The 21,223-nt window shown below is 31.5% G+C and overlaps 1 protein-coding gene across 1 annotated transcript; it reads left to right on the top strand.

Annotated features, from left to right (window-relative positions):
- Positions 1-2,515: 2,515 nt before the first annotated feature.
- Positions 2,516-9,137, top strand: LOC123695005. Its single transcript, XM_045640684.1, has 3 exons — positions 2,516-2,649; positions 3,589-4,254; positions 8,634-9,137. Exons 1-3 carry the CDS (start codon positions 2,635-2,637, stop codon positions 8,805-8,807), a joined length of 855 nt encoding a protein of 284 aa, XP_045496640.1. The 5' UTR covers positions 2,516-2,634; the 3' UTR covers positions 8,808-9,137.
- Positions 9,138-21,223: the final 12,086 nt, after the last annotated feature.

The raw sequence follows: 21,223 nt of genomic DNA, 5'->3' as shown, positions 1-21,223 counted from the left end.
TTCTCAGCATTTCATCTAAATCGGTTCAGTGTTTGAGACGTGAACAAGATACAGATAGACAGAGTAACTTTCGCATTTATAATATTAAAATATGGATCTCTCACCAAGTTTCATCATCATCTTCAACTCTTTGCTCGACGAAATTCATTTTAATCGGTTCATCTATTTCGTTGTCAGTACAAAACATACCTATCTACACACTTTTGATTTAGAAAAAGTATGAATTTAAACGAGCAAACACACAGGCTAAGCTTAGTTCACCATAAATTATTTTCCCATCAAATAGTTATTTTAATACAACGTGAAAAACAATTCGTCACAGGTACGAGATAACGATGGTAACCTTTGCCGCACCTTAGACATTAAATGTGAACAAACACACAAAAAACACTAACTTTGTAGCCTAATATAAATAATAATAGCCAAAAGGTTAAACCTAGTCTATACTCTCGTCAAGTGTCGTCTCATAACACTAGATTTTTTCATTAATATTATCCAATTTTAAGGTATGTTTACTATTGCTGCATATCTGCAGTGAGAAAGCAACTTTAAACTCGTCTAGATTCGATTTTTATAATTATAATTGAAAAGTATGCATAAGTGCCTACTGCCTTCATATAAATATTCACAAATAAAGCGACTCGTCCCCAATCCCCATAGAATATTTCCTTGCTTTGATGCTCTCTGAATAACGGCAAAATAAATAGAGAAAATCATTGAGAGAAAGTAGACTAATCGTACGGTGTAGACATAATTCTTATGTATTGCGTAAAACATATTGAAGTGAATACGATTTATTTTTTTACTCATTTACAAATTCTTCCGCATACTCTAAAGTCTAAGGGACAGTAAATTCCCATCGTATAGAGTTTAACCATTTTATAGATTAGCAGGGTCAGATATTATTGACTCTCAAATCTCAATACAAATATATACAGTTTATTTTTATTTGTTCACATTAATCTTATTTTTCGGAGAGGCTTCAAAAATTATATTCTAATTATGTATATGTAAGTATCAGAATTATGATGTTTCGTGTAAAATAAAATATATGATATATTTTGTTTGAAATATTAATAGTAAATGTCTAACGAAGACGTGATAAAATAATTAGGTACTAAATATTGTATATATTAGCACAACCAGTTAATGATATTTAAGTAAAAATGATAACACCACAACCACATCGTGAACCGAGACGAATAAACTGACGAAATGTCAAGAGTATGAAAGCGACCTTACAACAGGTTTGAGTTCAATCTCATTAACAAAGGAATTACGCAGACAAACTGGGGCGACACTACTAGTTGCTTAACGTATATTATAGAAAGTCTGATCGATTTGTGTTTTATAAACTGTTTAAACTTGATGTTACACAACATTACCCAAAACTTGTTGAGTTAAAAATACATGATTATGTAAACACCATAAATTTTGGTTATAGTGAAAATGTAGAGCCTCTTTATAAGCAACTATTTATTTGTTTTAATATTTACTAGCTTACCGCCCACGGCTTCGCCCGCTTTGTCTCAAACCTAATAAATTATACACTTAAACCTTCCTATTGAATCACTCTATGTATTAAATAAAACCGCATCAAAATCCGTTCCGTAGTTTTAAAGATTTAAGCATACAAAGGGACATAGGGACAGAAAAAGCGACTATGTAGTGATGATGTAGCGCCTCTTTATAAGCAGTTATTTATTTGTTTTAATATTTATACAGGTATAGTATGTGATAGTAATATTATATGTTTGTAATACACAGATATATAAACATTACCTACTTGAAGATATAATATTATATTCGCGTATAACGCAGTCGAAAACATTTTATTTTTTTATGACATTTATGTAAAAACATGTTGTTTGTCATTTTAAATTAATTGATCAAATTTTTTTAACATTAATAAATAAATATTACAGCTAAAAAAACAATGTCAATCCTCTATGATCAAGGAAATTGCATGATTTTCGAATTTTGGCTTGGCACTTCCTTCTTTAAAGTCGGTTACAAATACTGAAAACTGGTTCATGCGTATGAAACTTAGTTTAAAATATAAATGATTGTGAAATTTTGTTTTAACTGTAAAAAAAATAAATTGAGGTAAAAGTATGCAAGTCAAAAATATGCGCATTGCGCATTCTTTGATGTGGATTATTTAGAGAATGAGTTTTTTTTTAAGAAATAATAATATACCTAAGTAATAACGTTTAACAACATGATTCTAATATCTAAAAATGATACGTTATACAAAATAATATCGTTTAAACTCTACATGCATAATGCATATTGATTATTGAATATTCGTAATCATACCCTATTCATAACTTTTAATCGCACATTTATATAGGTAATATAAAATAATAAAATAATTCACTAATTAATAAATTGTATTATACTAAACGCAGCAAATCGTTCGTAAAATTTATTTAAATCGATACGCACGGACTTCCGCGATGTCCGGTTAAATTGCGGATAAAACTTATCGCCATTGCATTCATTTGAACGAACCGCGGTCACTCGTTGATACGCCGCCGCGGCAAACAGTGTTTCAAATTTGAATAGCGCGCCAATTTTGACGTTTTATTTATTTTATTTTTTTTTTCTGTGTCAGTGTTACGAGTTGCAAATATGTTGCGTGTTCTTGTGAGTAGATATAAATAGATTTTTTGATTTGGTAATTTATGGATTTTTTATTCAAATTTCGATTATAATGTACCTATGTACAGTATACTTAATTACATTTTATAAGAAAATATAATATTGATGGTCTTTATTAAAAAATTAAGTAACTAGGTACATATTTAAATAATAACTTTACATATTTTTCAATTCATGATAATCTTATTTAATTAAATATATTCTACATTACACAAATTACATTCTCTGTTTAGTTTAGAATAAAAACAATATTTTATGAGGCTAGGTAATTAAATTTATAATACATTATTTGCAACACACACAAAACATCTTAATAATTCTAACCTGCTAATGTGTAATTTGATGAGTTCATTCATCATAATTAAATATATACTTACCATTTTATTATTAATTTATTACCAATTAGATTAGATAATTTAAAAAAAAATGTGTGTGTGGACTAGTTTACACACGTAAGTAGTGAAACTTCTTTATGACCTTTATTTTCAAAAAATAATTTACTATATGCAACTTTACAGAAAAAGATGGCGCGTAACGGAAAAATTTCACGCGTAACGAAAAAATGTTACACTACCTAAATTTTTTTCCAACCCCGATAAAGAAGTTTCACTTCAAAAATGTGTGCGTGTAGGTACTAGTACACACATAAGAAGTGAAACTTCTATATGAACTTATTTTTCAAAAAATAATTTACTATATGCAACTTTACAGAAATACGTCGAATCACGCGTGGTAGTAATCGCGCGTAACGGAAAAATTGTTGAAAAAAAGTTAACACTAAATTTTTTTCCAACTCCGATAAAGAAGTTTCACTTCAAAAATTACCATAAACACACAGGATTCCATAAAATTTTAAAAAATAACCTGAACATTAATAATAAAAATCAAGAAATCATAAAAATATTTATTTTTTTTATTCCACAGATCCTCACGATTACACTATCGTGTGTCAACACCCAGAGCTATTACAACGCTGCATCAGAAGCCCAACAAAGATTCGCGATCCAGAACAGATACGACGACACCGGCCCTGGGGCCAAGGGGCCAGAATCCGCTTACAACACCTACAGGAGCCTCGAAGAAGCCCTCATCTCTTACATTGACGACCCTGATACAAAACTACCAGACCATGAACGTGCCAAAATAGCCCGCTTCGTCAACACAGACTACAACCAACCAATCAGGGAATACCCCAAATCGGTGGAAGAATACACGGGCCAGACAAAACCAAGCCGTCCGGCACAACGCAGACCGATTCCATCGTTCTACCAACAGAACTATCAACCAAACTACCAACCCTACTACCAACCGAACTACCAACCAGTCAGTCCAGCTACAGCTTTCCAAACCTTTTACAGACCAGAGAAGTTCGTCTTCCAGGATCCGAGTAACAAATTCTCTTTCCTGGACTTCCGAGGTTCGGACTTAAGGCAGACCCTGCAAGGAGAGAGGTTGGACTTCAAAGTCCCGAAGGTTCAGCCCGTGAGGTCCAGTCCGTTGAGCCTGGCGCACTTCACGAGGTCTGATGAGGAGCAGTTCGATGTGCATCATGACCCGCACCCTCAGTACACATTCTCGTATGGAGTTAATGTGAGTAGAACATATAAACGTTAAAAGTGATAGATGACTTTTAAGATTTAATGCTTTTTATTATTACACGCTTTATATTAGCTTCACCGGCTTCACCTGTAGGCTGTATGTTTGTATGTTTGTAACCGACTTCTTTGGGCGCGATTTTGACCCACTTTAAACGGCCAGATTTCGTTCAAACTTTGTAGATTTATTGAGGACCGATGACAATACACTAATTTGATAAAATTTTCTATTTTTTAGTGCGGTTTTCTATAAAAAGCGTGTTTTTTTTTAAACTATTATTATATCCCTTTGTAACACGTAACATTGTAGATAGAGAGTAGATAGAACAGATAGATACGCTAAGGATCAGAATTGAATAATCATTTCTTTGTAACTTTTAAGTCTAGGTAGGTACTCCATTTAATTTTCTTCATTCATTAACACTAGGAAGAAAATTAGTTTTATATTTTAATTTTACTAACAGTAGATAATTGACAAAATCTTCACAATATGAAATGTAAAACAAATCATCACGCGTGTAAAATAAAAACTATTATCTCATCGCACAGTTTAATTCTTATTAGACAATGCAACAATGCCAGATAAAATAATAACAATGACACTTGCAAGTATTGTCTTATTATATGTAGGTAGGTAATGTATATTTCCTTACTAGTTTATCACGCGATAACAAGATGAAAGTAGGTAGGTAGTAGTGGTACTAGTATAGTATTATATTATCTGTGGTAGGGGTCATAAATAACGCTAAATATAATCAAAATCGGTTCAGCCATTCAGACGTTATAATAATCTATCGTTTATGAAAAAGTTCTCAAACATTCACATGATTAATTTGCTGATGATAAAATTGAATAAATTAATAAACATGTAAAATTAAAATATATAAGTAAGTAAGTATTTAATATTTACCTATTGACAACAGCTGTTCGTAAATTTAAATAAATTTATTTATAAATCATCAAAAAGACTGACGTATATTGTTAAATTAGATTACATTAATTTATCGATAAATAGAACATCTATTAACTACCGGAAGAGTTATTTTAATATGTAATAAAATATACGCGTTATAATTCGTCAAATGTTAATTAATTTGACATTTCTCGACCTTGCTAACTAATTACCTTTTCCGTAAAACAAAAGCTAAAGCAATAAAACGATAAACCTTCAACTTGAAATTAAACGGAAACTTTATGACTAGCTCTGACCTGTGATTTTACTCGCGTAAATAAATGGTAACTAAGCATATTCCAGCCTTCAGGTCATATTGTGCAATTTATACAAGATTTCAGACAAATAGAATAAAAAACTTTTAGTAGTAAAATATCTTATACTACAAAAAGTTTTACTACGGATTTTAAAGCGATTGTCCGTGACCACAGTCGCTTTAAATCCAGAAGACTAATCTGACCAAATCGTGTTTAAAATCCGGTAAAAATCTTTAATATCTAAACATTTCAATACTAGGTTTATGTGTTGCGTAACAAAATTACCTACCTATTCCTATAATCGCATGACTATACGAACTCTTAATTAAGATTATTCTGTACTAGCTTCCGCCCGCGACTCCGTCCGCGCGGAAAAATTAAGATTTATTTTTTTCTACGTATTTTTCCGGGATAAAAAGTATCCTATTTTATGCCCAGGATAATAAGGTATAATTATACCAAGTTTCATCGAAATCGAACCGTTACTTTTCACGTGATGCCTGAACATACAGACAGACAGACAGACAGACAGACAGACAAAAATTTTTTTAATCACATATTTGAGTTTGGTATCGATCCAGTAACACCCCTTGCTAATTATTTTTTCAATATTTTCAATGTACAGAATTGACCCTTCTACAGATTTATTATATGTATAGATTATGTAGCACGCATTTTCATCACATTGCTCAAATTGTTTAGTTATGATAAATATTTAAATGCATTACTTATATCATATTTATATAAGCAATAAATTAAACCAATATAGACAGGCATTTGGTCATGGTTTAACGGTTTTATTCTATGAATAAATGACTTCCGCGAATAATATTTATTACTTTCCTATTCACACAGTAACCTATATTTTTTAACTTTTTACTATGGCACTGTGACGTGATTTAAACTTTTATAAATAACATTGAGTCGAACATTATGAAATTTTATACACAGAGATATACCTACTTACACAACAATATTATGTCAATTTTATTTTTGCGTAAAAGTTAAATAAATCACTTTCTGTTACATAATAAGTAGGTAATCTTATGTGACAGCCAAGGGATTGCCATGCTATACGCAGAGTTAATTCGATATTCATAACAAGGCCATTACAACTTACACGTAAAAGGTGAAAGTGTAGAAAGTGACGTTTAAAGTGCAGTTACAATGTGTCACATGGGGGATTGTGGTAGGTAATAGCTCTATTAGGCTTCGTATTGGTAGTTTTTAGTTCTCTACTCCAAATAAATACGTTACTAGCATTAATAATATAATGGACATTTCATTTACGTCGTTTGCTTTTTATTTGTTGGTTTCTCCCATGTTTCTCCTTATTTTGTATTATGCAATAGGATGTGGGCAAGAAGTAAGAACTATATTATGCTTAATTTAGTACTACCTAATAAATATTTTTAGGTACTTTATGTACGTTACTTTAGCATTTTGGGGGTTAATTAAATTAGACCATTTCACTAAGTTACCAAAATAAATAGAATTTTTTAATTATAGGTTTTTTTTAGTTCTGTGTCTAAAGCCTGCACACACCACTATAATTATTAGCCTTTTTTGTATGAAAAAAAACATCAATTCTTACAAACTTACGTTTATAAATACGTAGATATATGTATGTTATGTTTATGACAAACATTCATACACTTTGGACGCGGAAATCCTACACGAAATTTGAAAAATATAACTATAAAGGTAGGTACATAGGTATCCCATTGCGTTATAAAAAATTGAAAAAATTTACATGAATTTTCGAAATAAATAAATTTACATACCTACTTAACTAATTGCCCTTGAAATAGTTAGCGTTTCCCATATATTAGCATAATATAAAGTAAACAAAATTTGAATGTTTGTTTGTAATAGTTTATCAAGATTGCTCGTATAAGTTGCAAAACTAACCATAGAAACTGGTTCAATGTCGGTTACGCATTTTTAATGTGGAATTAAATATAGACTTTTGAGTTGAGTTAAACTTGGAGTAAGAGTTTTTGTAACTCACCTAATTTTAGGTGAGGAGTTACTTCAAATCCTAGGTAGGTATAGACTTCTGGACAGGAATTAGCAGTGGCCTAGTTTTCAGTTTCTGAATTAGATTTGTAACATTGTAAGTAGGTACTAAGACCTAAACTAGAACCAAATTAGTTTATTGGTTCATGTGTAGGCCTATAAGATCCTTGGTGTTCTTTACCAATATTCACTGAATCACTGATATATATTTTTATTATATAATTCACGTAAAGTTTATATGGCTGCTTTAGTAGAGTCACATGAGTAAATTAATAGAGCCAAGTACCTAAATGTCTAAAAAACTCTAAATTTTTTATTAACCAGTGAAACAGATTTTAAATGAATCTGCCTATAAGATAACCTTATATTGAACTTCACTTACCTCTATTTCGCCATAAAATTAAAAATATTGCATCAGGAAATACGTAACATTCGTGTTTTTACTTTAAACTTATATAATCGGTAAAAAAAAACAAAAATGCTCTTTATTAACTTTGTCATAAGTATTAAATGAAAAAATGGTGTGAAAGTAAACGTGATGTGTGTTCGTTTACTGTTAATTGGGTTATTTACTTCGTAGTTTTGATTCATTATCTTTTTATGTCCGGTGTCCATCTGTCTTGCAACTATGTACATGTATTCCGTGTACTTATTACTTACTATAAAGATAGTTAACAGTTATAATATTTTTTCCTAGCAGTAAAATTTTTATCGTTCACTTTATAGACTATACTATAGCCATATTTAAGCAGTACACTTAAATCGTACCTACACGAGGTATTTACTTCATCTTTAACACAGGTTTTTAATTTAGCACTACTATCTCTTCCTATATTCCTTATTGTCATAAGGACTTTTTAGCTAATTTTGCCTCTTATGTACTCACTCACTCCCAACCAAATACAATCATTTAAAACATATAAAGAACCAGCTGCGCTCCGCGGTTTCACCCGCTCCGCTCCGCTCTTGTTGGTCTTAGCGTAATGATATATAGCCTGTAGCCTTCCTCGAGAAATGGGCTATCTAACACCGAAATAATTTTTCAAATCGGACCTATAGTTCCTGAGATTAGCACGTTCAAATAAAAAAACTCATCAGCTTTATATTATTAATTATAGATTATAACAGCATCCTTTCGTTTTGCAGGACAAAAAAACCGGCGACTCCAAGTCCGCACACGAGACCCGCGACGGGGGCTCCGTGAAGGGCTACTACACCTTCGTGGACCCAGATGGCAAGCAACGCACCGTGCATTACACGGCTGATGACAAGCTGGGCTTCAGGGCCACGGTGCAGCGGACGCCGATGAATTCGCAGTAGTTAATATAGTAGTTAAGTAGTTTAGGGCATATTTCACGATGTAGGTAGTATCTGTAACTGTATATAAAATTTGAAAAATTTATAAATAGGTAATGTATTACACTAGTGTTCGTATGTAGCTTTATATTGACCATTTAGGTATAGACTCCATACCTAAATGTTTAATTGAATAGTAATTGAGTGTTATGTTACCAATTTAAATTGGATTGTCTGATGAAAGAGAAAAAAATACTCTGTGAAAATAGCTAAAGTTAAAAAGAAAACATCCTTCAAATATAGTGGCAAAATTTAATTGAGTGAAGAAAAAATATCTAACTATATCCATGCTAATGATTAACAATGTGAAACAGGCTCTAACTATTTAGATAAGCTAGAAAAATATAGGTTTAAGATTTCTCAACTATCTGTTAACTTTTTTTAAGTTGATATTTCAAGGTTACTAGCATATTTTAAATCCAAACGTAATATACCAAATACTTATTAAAATAATAAATTTTGCAACATTGAGCAACATCCTTTTTCAGCATATCAAAACAAAGAATATAAATTGGTCTAAACTTTAACGTTTATTTAAGTTAGAATTTTAAAAAACGATTAGATTAACTTATATGGTAAAAAACTTTTTTTTTTCATTTTAAACAATTCATAAATGATGGCGTTGTCTCTTTTGTCTTCCGAAAAAAATACTAAAAATAGGTACTTATATACCTTTTGTTTTTAGTTAGCAAAAATGTGTTCATACATGACTAGGCGTTTCATTATTATAATCTTTGACCTGATTTTTTTTAATAGCTAATAATAATTTATTTTATAGCACAAGATATAATAACTTATTAACAAATCACAAAAGCATAAATAGAGAGATTAAATCAATATTTGAATAAAAAAAATCGTTTACATGAAATAATTATTGCCAAATTAGTTTGTAAACAATTTTGTAAATATTTACACAAATTAATGATTTACTTATGTAAATTTGTAAATATTATAGTTAAATAAATGTTTTATACTGTAAAATTTGTTTTTTTTTCTCCTTATAGTTCCTACATATTATATTATCTGTGATGTTATATATCTGTAGTCTGTACAGTTGTACACGGTAGATTTACCTGAAGCCGAGCCATGGGCAAAAAAGCTAGCCTTGATTGACCCTTGCTTGGTCTTCCATCGTCAACTATTTTCATTTTAAGTTTCATCCAAATCGGGGTGTGGTTTAATCATGAAAGCATAAAGACAGACATACATAACTTCGCTATCATAATATTATTTATAGCATAAAAAAGACAGATAAATTTTACAACTGAAATAAATTTTCTCAAAAATATAAATTTTGATATAACTATGTAGGTTTATACAACTGTTATAGGCCCGTATCCTTTTCCTTACCTTTTTCAGTGCTTTTCTATAGTTAACTCGTTTATCCCATACCCTTTATTTCCGATTACCCTTACCCGTTAGGTAGACGTTTGTGAAAGGCCTGAAAACGATTTTAATTCAGAAATACTTACGCATATTATGTACACATCTTATTTAGTATCAAGTAATTTGTCAGCATATAAAAAAGTATGAAGATAAGTAGGTACTTAGGTACTTTTTAAAATTCTTATATATTCTCAGCAAAGCAAATGATTTTATACTGAACTAACTACGACTTTTTATAACATTTCTGTAATACCTAGCACTCACATTTGGCAAGAAAATACGTTCAGGGTTGCAGCGTATTATAAACTAGCTGTAAGCTGTGCTTCATGGTTTCACCCGCATTGCTCCGCTGCGCTATAGCCTTCCTCGATAAAATATAAACTAATTAGCACTGAAATAATTATTCAGTAGTTCCTGAGATTAGCGCGTTCAAACAAACAAACAAATTCTTCAGTTTTATAATATTAGTATAGATTAATAAGTCAGATTTATCAACAAGTCAATTCGTTTTGTACCTAATGTTATTAAGAAAGCCCTTATTGCAAGAATATATTTATCTATATATGTTTTTAATTAGATATTGTGAGAAGGTATGAAAAAAATATAATACCTGCGGAAAATCAATAGCAAATACTCAAAGTTACCTCTTTGCTTCGCGTTTATTACATGCATACATACATTTATATAATGTTACCATTTAGGAGATGCGATTACATTCAGTTCAGTCAAAATTAGATAAGCTATTCGTTATTAATTTTGGAAATTCACAAAGAAACAGACTATTCCACAATAACTTTGAATCACGATTCACGAACTCCTTTTCTTTCTTTTATTTCTTAAAAGACACTTAATTTTCATTTTTTTTTATTATTATAAATTTGTGTGTCTGATCTTCAATGTTCCATTACAATACATACAAAAAAAATTGTTATCATTTTAAACAAACGATCCAGAAATGCGGCTACTTAAAAAAAATAGATTTAATGCCATATGATACGTTAAAACGATCAAAACAAATGATTTGCATACCAAAACACAAAGACATCGGGTCCGGGATTACGAGCGTATTGTTAACTTAAACCTATTGTTGTAAATGCTGGATTTAGACCGCTGCCAGACTGTGCGATAACGCAAGCGATAAATACGTTTATTTTTAAAGAAAATCTGGTTTTTCATCGTTATGTTGAATGTTTTTGAGTACAATATTTAGTCTGCCATATTCCATGGGTTCGCTCGCGACAATTTGAGTTTTTATTTAAACCTTGTTATTATCAATTCTTGAGCCTTATTTTGCAAAATGTTGTTATTTACTCTATCGTAATATAGTGTTGTCGTAAATCCTGATATTTCAAACTCTCTCATACTAACATACAAAACCACAGAATAAAGCTAGTCTTTTATAGTTTATCTACTGATACATAAGCTACAACACTGCCAAGTTTTATCAAAATCTATCCAGTGATTTAGCATGATAGAATAACCAACATTCGCAGTTTTATAATTTTAGTTCAACAGCCTTATGTAAATTCTATCACAGATAATATAGGTAATAATGAATAAATCTGTGGTACAATTAACAGTTTATAAGGCTAAAGTGAAATATATCTCGCTATTAGTTCTAGCCCTAAAACCTTTTGGTAACTGATGTTTATCTTATTAAGTGGTCCTTAACGTCGTGTTATGACATGACCGTAAAAAGACCACATTTGGCATTTGTCACTGATACTTTGCAATGGTATGCGTTTTAACAATTAGCTTATTATTTAAAGAACAATTTTTATAAAATATTTCACAGGGAAGTTAGCATTTTAATGAGTACTATCCGTCTAGTTATTATTCTGTGGTGGCGTGTCAAAATACATTATTTTTTACCTTCAGAGTAAAAGTCGACTATATAATAGGTATGCATGTGCGTTTATCATTCTTTCAAGTCAAGAATACAAAATGTGTTGCATATTATTATATTTTTTTAATTTTATGATAACATTTTGTATGTTCATATTCTACACCACTTCTCTGCAAGAGTCTTATAATTTTAACAATTACTTTTGCTTTTCAAAGTCATTCACTTCACGCAGTTCATAATTAATATTCCCTAAAAATTGCAATGAATAGACCAAAAACATATTTTCTACCGTAAATCAAAATAGATAAAACTGAAAAACCCACACACTATCAGTCACAAAACAATATCATGGCTGATAACACAAACCTTGTGTAAAGATAGAAATTAACCAAAAATTGATTAATTGCTAATATATTATGATAACAATGACAGGTGCGATCGAAATCTTCTGGATAAGAGGATTAGTTGACAACGTTACGATATAGTGCAATGATTTTATATTCTTAATTGATGGTAACATTGATTAGGCTGTGTGAATCCAGGTATTATCATATAACTAGCTGCGCTCCACGGTTTTACCCGCTTGGCTCCGCTCCTGTTGGTCTTAGCGTAATGATATATAGCCTATAGCCTTCCTCGATAAATGGGCTATCTAACATCGAAAGAATTTTGCAAATCGGACCAGTAGTTCCTGGGATTAGCGCGTTCAAACAAACAAACAAACTCTTCAGCTATATGCTCAGCAACTCTACAAACTCAGCAGCTTCGCCCGCATTTTCAAAGCAAAACCCGCTTAGTTCCACCTTCCCGTGGGATTAAAGGGACAGGATAAAACCTATCCTATTCCTATGTATTAATCCAAGTTACCTAACTCTATATGTGTGCTTAATTATATTGCAATCGGTATCGGTAATACAATATCCATCCTTACAAACTTTCGCATTTACTTATAATATTAGTAGGATAGGATAGGGTTACATAGGTACCTATGTAATTAATAAAACAATAAAAAGTTTAATGCAGTTGGCTTTTTCAGAATGGATAGAATAAATCAATAAATGTACTTATGTTGGTCTGTAATGAAAAATCGTCTAACCGGATTTTAAATAGATCACTGATAAATACATTAAATTGGTAGTTAGGTAAGGTACCTATAAGATACAAAAGTTTTATCATCAATATAAATTGTAGAGTAGGTAATATTTTTACTAATTTTATATCTTCAATGAATACGGTCTGTAGGTACTTACTACCTTACTACCTTACATATAGGTATACAAAGTAGGTATTCTTGCTTTTTATTTGTAGCAGACATTTTTTTGTGTTCAACTTTTTTTAACAAATTCCCAAGAACAGTCAGGTGCATCTCTAATCCCATAATCCACAAAACAAATAATAAACACGTCAAAACTTTTTCATTCAAGTGCCTAGGCTATTTGTTGACCACAATACACAATAAACGTGACATACTGTTCGTTTGTTTGTCATTCAGAGGACTTATGAAACGGATGTGTCATTGATACTTGAAAAAACTTAAGAAAAGCATTTTAATATGAAGCAAGGAAGTCGAATTTGTGTTAAAATATAAAGATAATATAAAAACCCATGGATGGTTGTCGCGTAAAAACCACAGGACAGTTCTTTGGCATATTATGATAATATATACGTACAGTTACTTACATATTTTGTAAAATTAAATTGTAATACTGAAATGATTTAAAAGAGCAACTATGGAGTTTCTTGCCGATTCTTCTCCATAGATAGGTACCTACTGCTTTCCGAATCGGTGGTAAATGTTAAAATATGTATTGACGTTTCAAAAGTGCTTCTCGAAGAAGTCTAATTGAATAAATAAATGTTTGAGTTTGAGTTTGAGTTTGATAGTATTATAAAAAGATAAGGAACATTATTTTTGTTACTGTTTCTTTAAATGTAAAAAAAATCGTAGTCAAAAAACGTAACTTTTAACCTGATTCTGACTAGCGGTTTCGCTAAAATTCTCTTGAAATTATGGAGTAAAAAATCACCTAGGTACTCTACTAAAAAGTATCTAGATTAAAAAAAAAACGAGCTATTAGATTTTATCAAAATACATATAATTATTATAGATCTTGTACAGTTAGAGACTTGGCTCTAGGTACATGCGATTTGATAACTTTTTTAGAGCTTTTGATTATGAAGGAATGAATAAAAACCTAAGAATATGATTAAGAAATATAAAGATTGAACAAAACTTATTTATTTATTATTTATTTAACCCTTTAATAGTTGTACAGTTAAGAAACCTTATAACTACTTACCTACTGCACATAGAACAGAGTACAACTATTTTGGCGGCCTTATCACTTAATAGTGATCTCTTCCAGGCAACCACGGTAAAAGGTAAACAAGCAAAAAAAAATCACTAATTGGCGGGATGAAAACAGAAAAAAGAATAATTATCAACTACAAGAAACCAAAAAAAAAACACTTACCGTCCATACCAAAAAAAACTTACCATCGTAAGCGAATAAAGCTTTTCGCCTATTATTGTAAACGTAAACCTAGCTAGCTACTAATTATTATACTGTGGTAAAGCTAGAGCCTATTTAGATTCTAGATTATAATCGTGTTGCAACGGACACAACGGGAAATTACACTTGTCTAATAGTAAACGGAGTTTGTTTACAATTGTATTGTTTTTTACTTTTTTCTAAGTATACTTACTATGTAAAAAAATGTGTGCGTGTACTATAGATAGGGAGGCGAGGTAGCTAAATGACGTAATTCAACGGCGTCGTCGAGACTTATCAAAATCGAAAGAGAAAATAATTTCGAAAAGAAAAGCTTCTATGGTAAAAACCATTTTAGCGGTGGGTTTGGCGTGTACGGATTTTCAAAAATGTAAAAAAAAAACAGTTACTTGGGCATTCTCGAGCGCGTCAGATATTCATACTACGTATGCCCCAAGTCCTTCTGATAACAACGGTATACTAATCTGCCGGTTTGCGTGGTGGGGCTAGGCATATAAATTCGTCAAAAATGCACAAAAAAAAATTTACTCGAGCGCGTCAGATTTTCGGAAGGGGTGTTAAGTAGGCCCCAAGGAAGCTCCCCTTAATAAAACTGACGATTACGACATGACGATAAGTTATGATGAATTTTTGAAAATGCAGAAAAAAAGAGTCCTTTTGAAATACTCGAGCGCGTCAGATTTTCATAGGGGAGGTTTATCTCGGTATCCTGAAAGCATATTTTCTTAATCTGACAAAAATGTTGGTGGGTTCTCTTAATCTGACCGAAAAAGGTTTGTGGGTTTCTTTTTTTTAATCATCGTTATTTCATATCAATTTTTCTTAACTCCCTCAGTTTTCGAGATATACACAAAAAACCGGGAGTTTGACTTTTTACGATGCTTCAAGTAAAAAAAGTTTTAACTTTGGATAAAAATGAAAAGAGACCTTTTTTTGTAAAATAAAATTACCTTTTTTGTTTATTTAAACTTTTTTTTTTGGAAAAAGTAAAGTTCGCGACTTATATGCTGCAACGCGTTTTTCGGAAGATGAAATGGCTCCTCCAGACTTCCGGTCATGCGGAAACCGGCAGATTTTGTATTTTTAGTAAGTTTTAGATTATATTCTTCAAAATAAAAATAAAAACAATCGCGCTCGAGAATGCCGGATTAACGTTTTTTTTTTACAAGTTCGCGACCCTATAACTCGGCGGCGTCGAGGACTTATGGTCAGATTAGTTAAATTTAGTCTTAAAACACTAAAATCAACCCCCAATATCTTAATCTGACGCGCTCGAGTATTTCAGACTATCGATTTTTTTTTACTAATCTGATCGTCTATCCTAGGCGCGCGTCACTACATATAGAGCTAAATAGTTAACAAGGTTGTTCTATTAGGTCTAAGGTATCTCTCATATCTTAAACTGCCACGCTCGAGTATTACAGAAAATTCCCCTCTTCGCCTCCCTATCTATAGTACACACGTAAGAAGTGAAGTAAACGTTTTCAAAAAATAATTTACTATATGCAACTTTACAGAAATACGTCGAATCACGCGTGGTAGGGATAAGAAAAAGATGGCGCGTAACGGATAATGTCACGCGTAACGAAAAAATGTTACACTAAATTTTTTTCCAACCCCGATAAAGAAGTTTCACTTCAATATAGAATCTTAATTGTGATTTGTTGTGATCAGTCAATATACCTATGTAGATTAAATTCATGAAGTACTTATAAAGAAAATCGCAATTTTTTTTTGTATTATAATACCTACGTACGCGACTCGAACTTGACCGCATTTTTCTGACTCGTACAGTTAAAAATTGTTTGAAAATGTCCAGTCATCTTTATTTACATGTAATATTGTTTATCTCAACTTTTATCAATAACCAGGAACAGCGAATTCTAAAGGGAATTGAGTTATTTTGACCTAACTGTACAGGTATCCACCAAGTTATTTCAACAAATTCTGTAGATAATTGAACCTTATTGCAATGGAATAAGGTTGATGTTATAATTTTCATGTGGTTCGAATATGTTGTTTTTTGTGGTCAGTAGGTGGTCGATATTAGCTTTTGTTGGTAAAGTTGTTTATTATTCTATAAATAGTTTAAATTGTTAAGAATTATGTTTAATGGCTTGTAATGAACAGGACAAACAAACAAACCAATAGTAAGGACTAGACCGTACTATAAGATTAGAAAAAATTGCATGTAAATAAAACCTACATATTTAATCTGTATATTCCTTGTGTTTTGGTTTTTGGGTCAAATAAACCACAGAACTATATCGAATAAACTAATTTTATACTAACTGCTCCACGCGGTTTCACCCCCGTGGCTCCGCTCCGGTTGGTCATAGCGTGATGATAGGTACATAGACCTTCCTCGATAAATGGGCTATCTAACTAAATTAGCGCGATCAAACAAACAAACAAACTCTTCAGCTAGTTACGGCCCTGCCTTCATACAAAACTGCTGAATACGCCGTTCGCACGGGAATAGAATGTGGGTGCGATTTCCCTTAGTTAGCATCCAAGCTTAGGTCTTTATAATTATCTTGTAAATGTCTTATATATAAATTCATTCTTTAACTCCGGTTTGCATCGTGCAGACATGGGTGTAAAGTCTCATTTTAGTCATTAAATGTAGTTTCTAAGTACATCTGAGTTTTCTTTTGGGGCCTCCGGCTGCGGGACATGTAGGTAATTAGCTTTACAATATTAGTATAGATAAGATGTGTTTTATTTTATTTTTCAAATATGGACCCAAACCACAGGTCCATACCAGGACCACAAATTTAACTAAAATAAAAAAATGATAATATAATATATAAATATTGGAACGTAGATCTTCCAACAGCAAAATATATCTCAAAATCACATACCATTAAGAACTAACGCCCAAAATCTAATCACAACAATAAAAACCCTAATCTAATTATCTGAGATTAATTTTCTTACACCTCTCAATACTAATTAGATAAACATCACTCAGTAACCGATATGATGCGCACGCGTTTCGAGGTTGACCACTAACATGCAGTCAAAAAAATGTAGACTATTGGATTACAAAGTTGTCGAAATAACATGTTCTCTAAAATTGGAAAGATATGGTAACGTTCAATTCATAATTTCATATTGGTTAATAGGTACTTATAATATTTAAGTAATTTGAAAGATTCTATAAAATCTAGTATAGATTTTATAGAATATTATAAAGCTGAAGAGTTTGTTTGTTTGAACGCGCTAATCTCAGGAACTACTAATATTGCAGATAGGTAACTATACATAATTAACTACCCTTTAACCTATAACTTGAATCAATAGTCATACACAGCAAGTATGCTGATCTAAATATAAATTAATTATGACGTATTCATAACATCTTATAATGATTCCAGCAAAAAACAGTGGTATATGAGTCACATAAACATCAATCCATATCAACACAAATTATACTTATCACCTAACACACTCCGAGCATTAAGGTTGTAAACAAAAAAACCGGGCTATCATAAAAATAGCTACGTCACCGAAAAATAATATTTCAAAAAAGGTTTTAGTGACAGTCCTGCTGACCACCATCCCAACTAAAAATTAAACTTTAGTTGGATACATCTAGAGTTTAAAATCGCTTGATCGTAGAACCGTTGACCAGTCAATTAATATGAAAAAAATCGTCTTGTCTTTCTAATTACGTGATGGAGGCAGTTGACAAGGTTCTGAGATAAACAAATAAGAATATGACATTTTCCGGTCTCGAAAAAAATGTTGACAAAAACGTGCAATGGTTGTTTTATCAAGATCGGGTTCGGCGTTGGACAGTAACTTGAGATGGAGTCATTATTTTGGGACTATTAATAACGTTATTGCGCTTCGCAATTCGTGTATAATTTCGCGATTCTAATGTTTATTTTTGGCACAAATTATGAGTAGAAAATGTAATTTTCCTCCATTTTTCCTCACACTTGTTGATATGTTTTGTCATGTCGAGTCCATAATCAAATTGCAATATCTCTAAGGCAATATCGATCACAAAAGGACCACTGCGACATCGGGTCATTAAATTTTGCGATGAATTAGGTTTAACAAAATTAAGTGTATTTTATTGTAGACTAGCTATCCGCCCGCGACTTCGCCCGCGTTTTCAAAGAAATAGTTCTCGTTCCCGTGGGATTTCCGGGATAAACCTATGGCCCTCTAGGCTCTATGTGTGGGCTTAATTTCATTAAAATCGGTTCTGTAATATTTGCGTGAAAGAGTAACAAATACACACACATCCTCACAAACTTTCGCATTTATAATAGGTATCTAGTTAGGTATATTATTAGTAGGAATTAGGATATCTAATTATTTCAAGTGTAGATATACATAATATCGTTTATATGGACACAATCTTACCTTTTCTGTATTTCACTAGTTATTTTTAACGTCTTATAAAATTATCTTATAAAAATTGATAAGGGCATTGCTTAAATAATTGATAAGTAATTTTTGATATAAATCGATAACAGTTGGAAAAAACAAAGATTATCTATGTTACTATTTTGATAATTCCAACTATTAATATAAAGTAGGTAGGTACATTAAAACCTCAACAAAAAACGATATTTTTAATTATTTAACTACGTATTAGGTATTTTTTTGACAATATATACCTACATTATATTTGATATTGAAAAAGGCTCACGCTTCCCCCACGTAAAACGGCTCATTGTGTAAGTATGTTTGGAAAAGTTAAAATTTCGGCATAATAGGTACGAAATGCCGGGCGTTTGTAAACCGACTACGAATTATACAATTTGCTGCGCCATAATATAAAATATTTTTAAATAAATAAATTTATTTTATTAAATAATAGAAATATCTATACCGATATTGTCAATTTTGTGTGAAGAGGCAACGGAAATTATTTATAATGTCCATGATTGCCCTAAATGAAAAATTCCCAAGTTTTCATAATTACTTAGTAGGTAATTTACAACGTCAAAAGTATTCACGCATAAACAGTTAGGTACCAGGGGGAGCCATTTTAAAAAATGCGAAACCAAGTAGGTACCTATCTACTTTGATTTCGACAAACGTTCCTTCTGTTATCAACTGATAAATAAAATCAGATAACACGAAGCATTGAAATTATGTCACTGTTTTTGATTTTTACAACACTTTGCTACGATAATAATTATCTTATCGTGAGATTCTGAACTTATCAGCGTTTTCAAGTAGCTACATGAGCCAATTTTGTGGTAATTATAAAAATGTGAAATATCTAGGTATTTCATAGATTTATCTGTTTTCAATTTTCATTCAGTACAATTTGTTTCATAGAAATAGAAAGAAGCACTAGAATGCAACACTGTCTTGTAGAAAAATAAATAAATAAACACGTGTAGATAAAAACTCTTTTTTCACAAATAAATACCTACTTTTCATTCATTGTTATAAAAAAAAGGATTGGATATACCTAAGAGTAGATAAGTACCTACATAGTTTTATTTTGTTTTTCTCAATTGCAGAATGTTATGTTTGGTTGTGATAGTAAAATCTCATTTCTTATCGTTGATAGCGAAAAGTTAAAAATCTTTTGTTTTAACAGAATCATCTTATAAGACTGGATGACTTGATAAATTAGTACAAAACAAAATCAAGTAGGTACGGTGGTACAATTATGAAATTAATTATGATTACAAAATGAAGAAATTTAATCTTCGATTTTCATCATTTAGATTTAAGAATAACGTAGGTAACGATAATTACTCGAGCGCAAAAAGTGGGAGGATCGCGATCCTCTCTATTACTTGGCACATTACCCTTGAACCGCGACGACCTTGAGCTGTCAAACTTGACACCTGTCAAAGTGACAGCGGCGGCTGACAGCTGTCACTCGCTTGACGGAATGGCGCGTGATTAATTAGAGGCAAATTAATTGACGTAACGGTCTTTAAACTTGATAAAAGGTTGAATCAACTTTCCTGTTTAGTTTGTCAGCATCATGATTTAACTGATTATTACGTAGCTATCATCTGAACTAATTGGAGTCACCGTGATTTAATTAATGAAGAACCAATCTGTATGGAATTTACAAAAATTAGGTATACTCGATAGTCGATAGTTCATAGTTAACATGATTGGGCAAGGAAACAAAAGAAGAATCAATTGCGTTTATTTATGTAGATATATACTACGACATAATTAAATATACTTACTAGGTACCTTTTCAGCCGACGCTTTGCCCTCGTAGTGAAAGGAAATTGCCATGGGAATGAGATATCTATCTAAGATTTCACCACAGTAAAAAAGTAGGTACCTAGTCGATAATATACCTAACCCTCTAGCATCCTAACAGTAGGTACCTACTACCTATCTATTGACACAAAAATCATATCGTTAAATCCTGAGTTCAAATTTAAAACTATTTACAATATTTACAATAGCCATTACGTTATATTATTCGATACTAGCTGTGCCTCGCGGTTTCACCCGCATTGCTCCGCTCTTGTTGGTCGCAGCATAGCGTGATGATATACTATGGCCTTCCTCGATAAATGGTCTATCTAACACCTAACGATTTTTTCAAATTGGACTACTTAGTAGTTCCTGAATCCTGAGATAATCGCGTTCAAACAAACAAATTCTTCAGCTTTATAATATTAGTC

This window comes from Colias croceus, chromosome 10 (assembly GCF_905220415.1).
Source record: "Colias croceus chromosome 10, ilColCroc2.1".
NCBI classification, from domain to species: Eukaryota; Metazoa; Arthropoda; class Insecta; order Lepidoptera; family Pieridae; genus Colias; species Colias croceus.
This window is presented reverse-complemented; position numbering and strand designations above follow the sequence as displayed.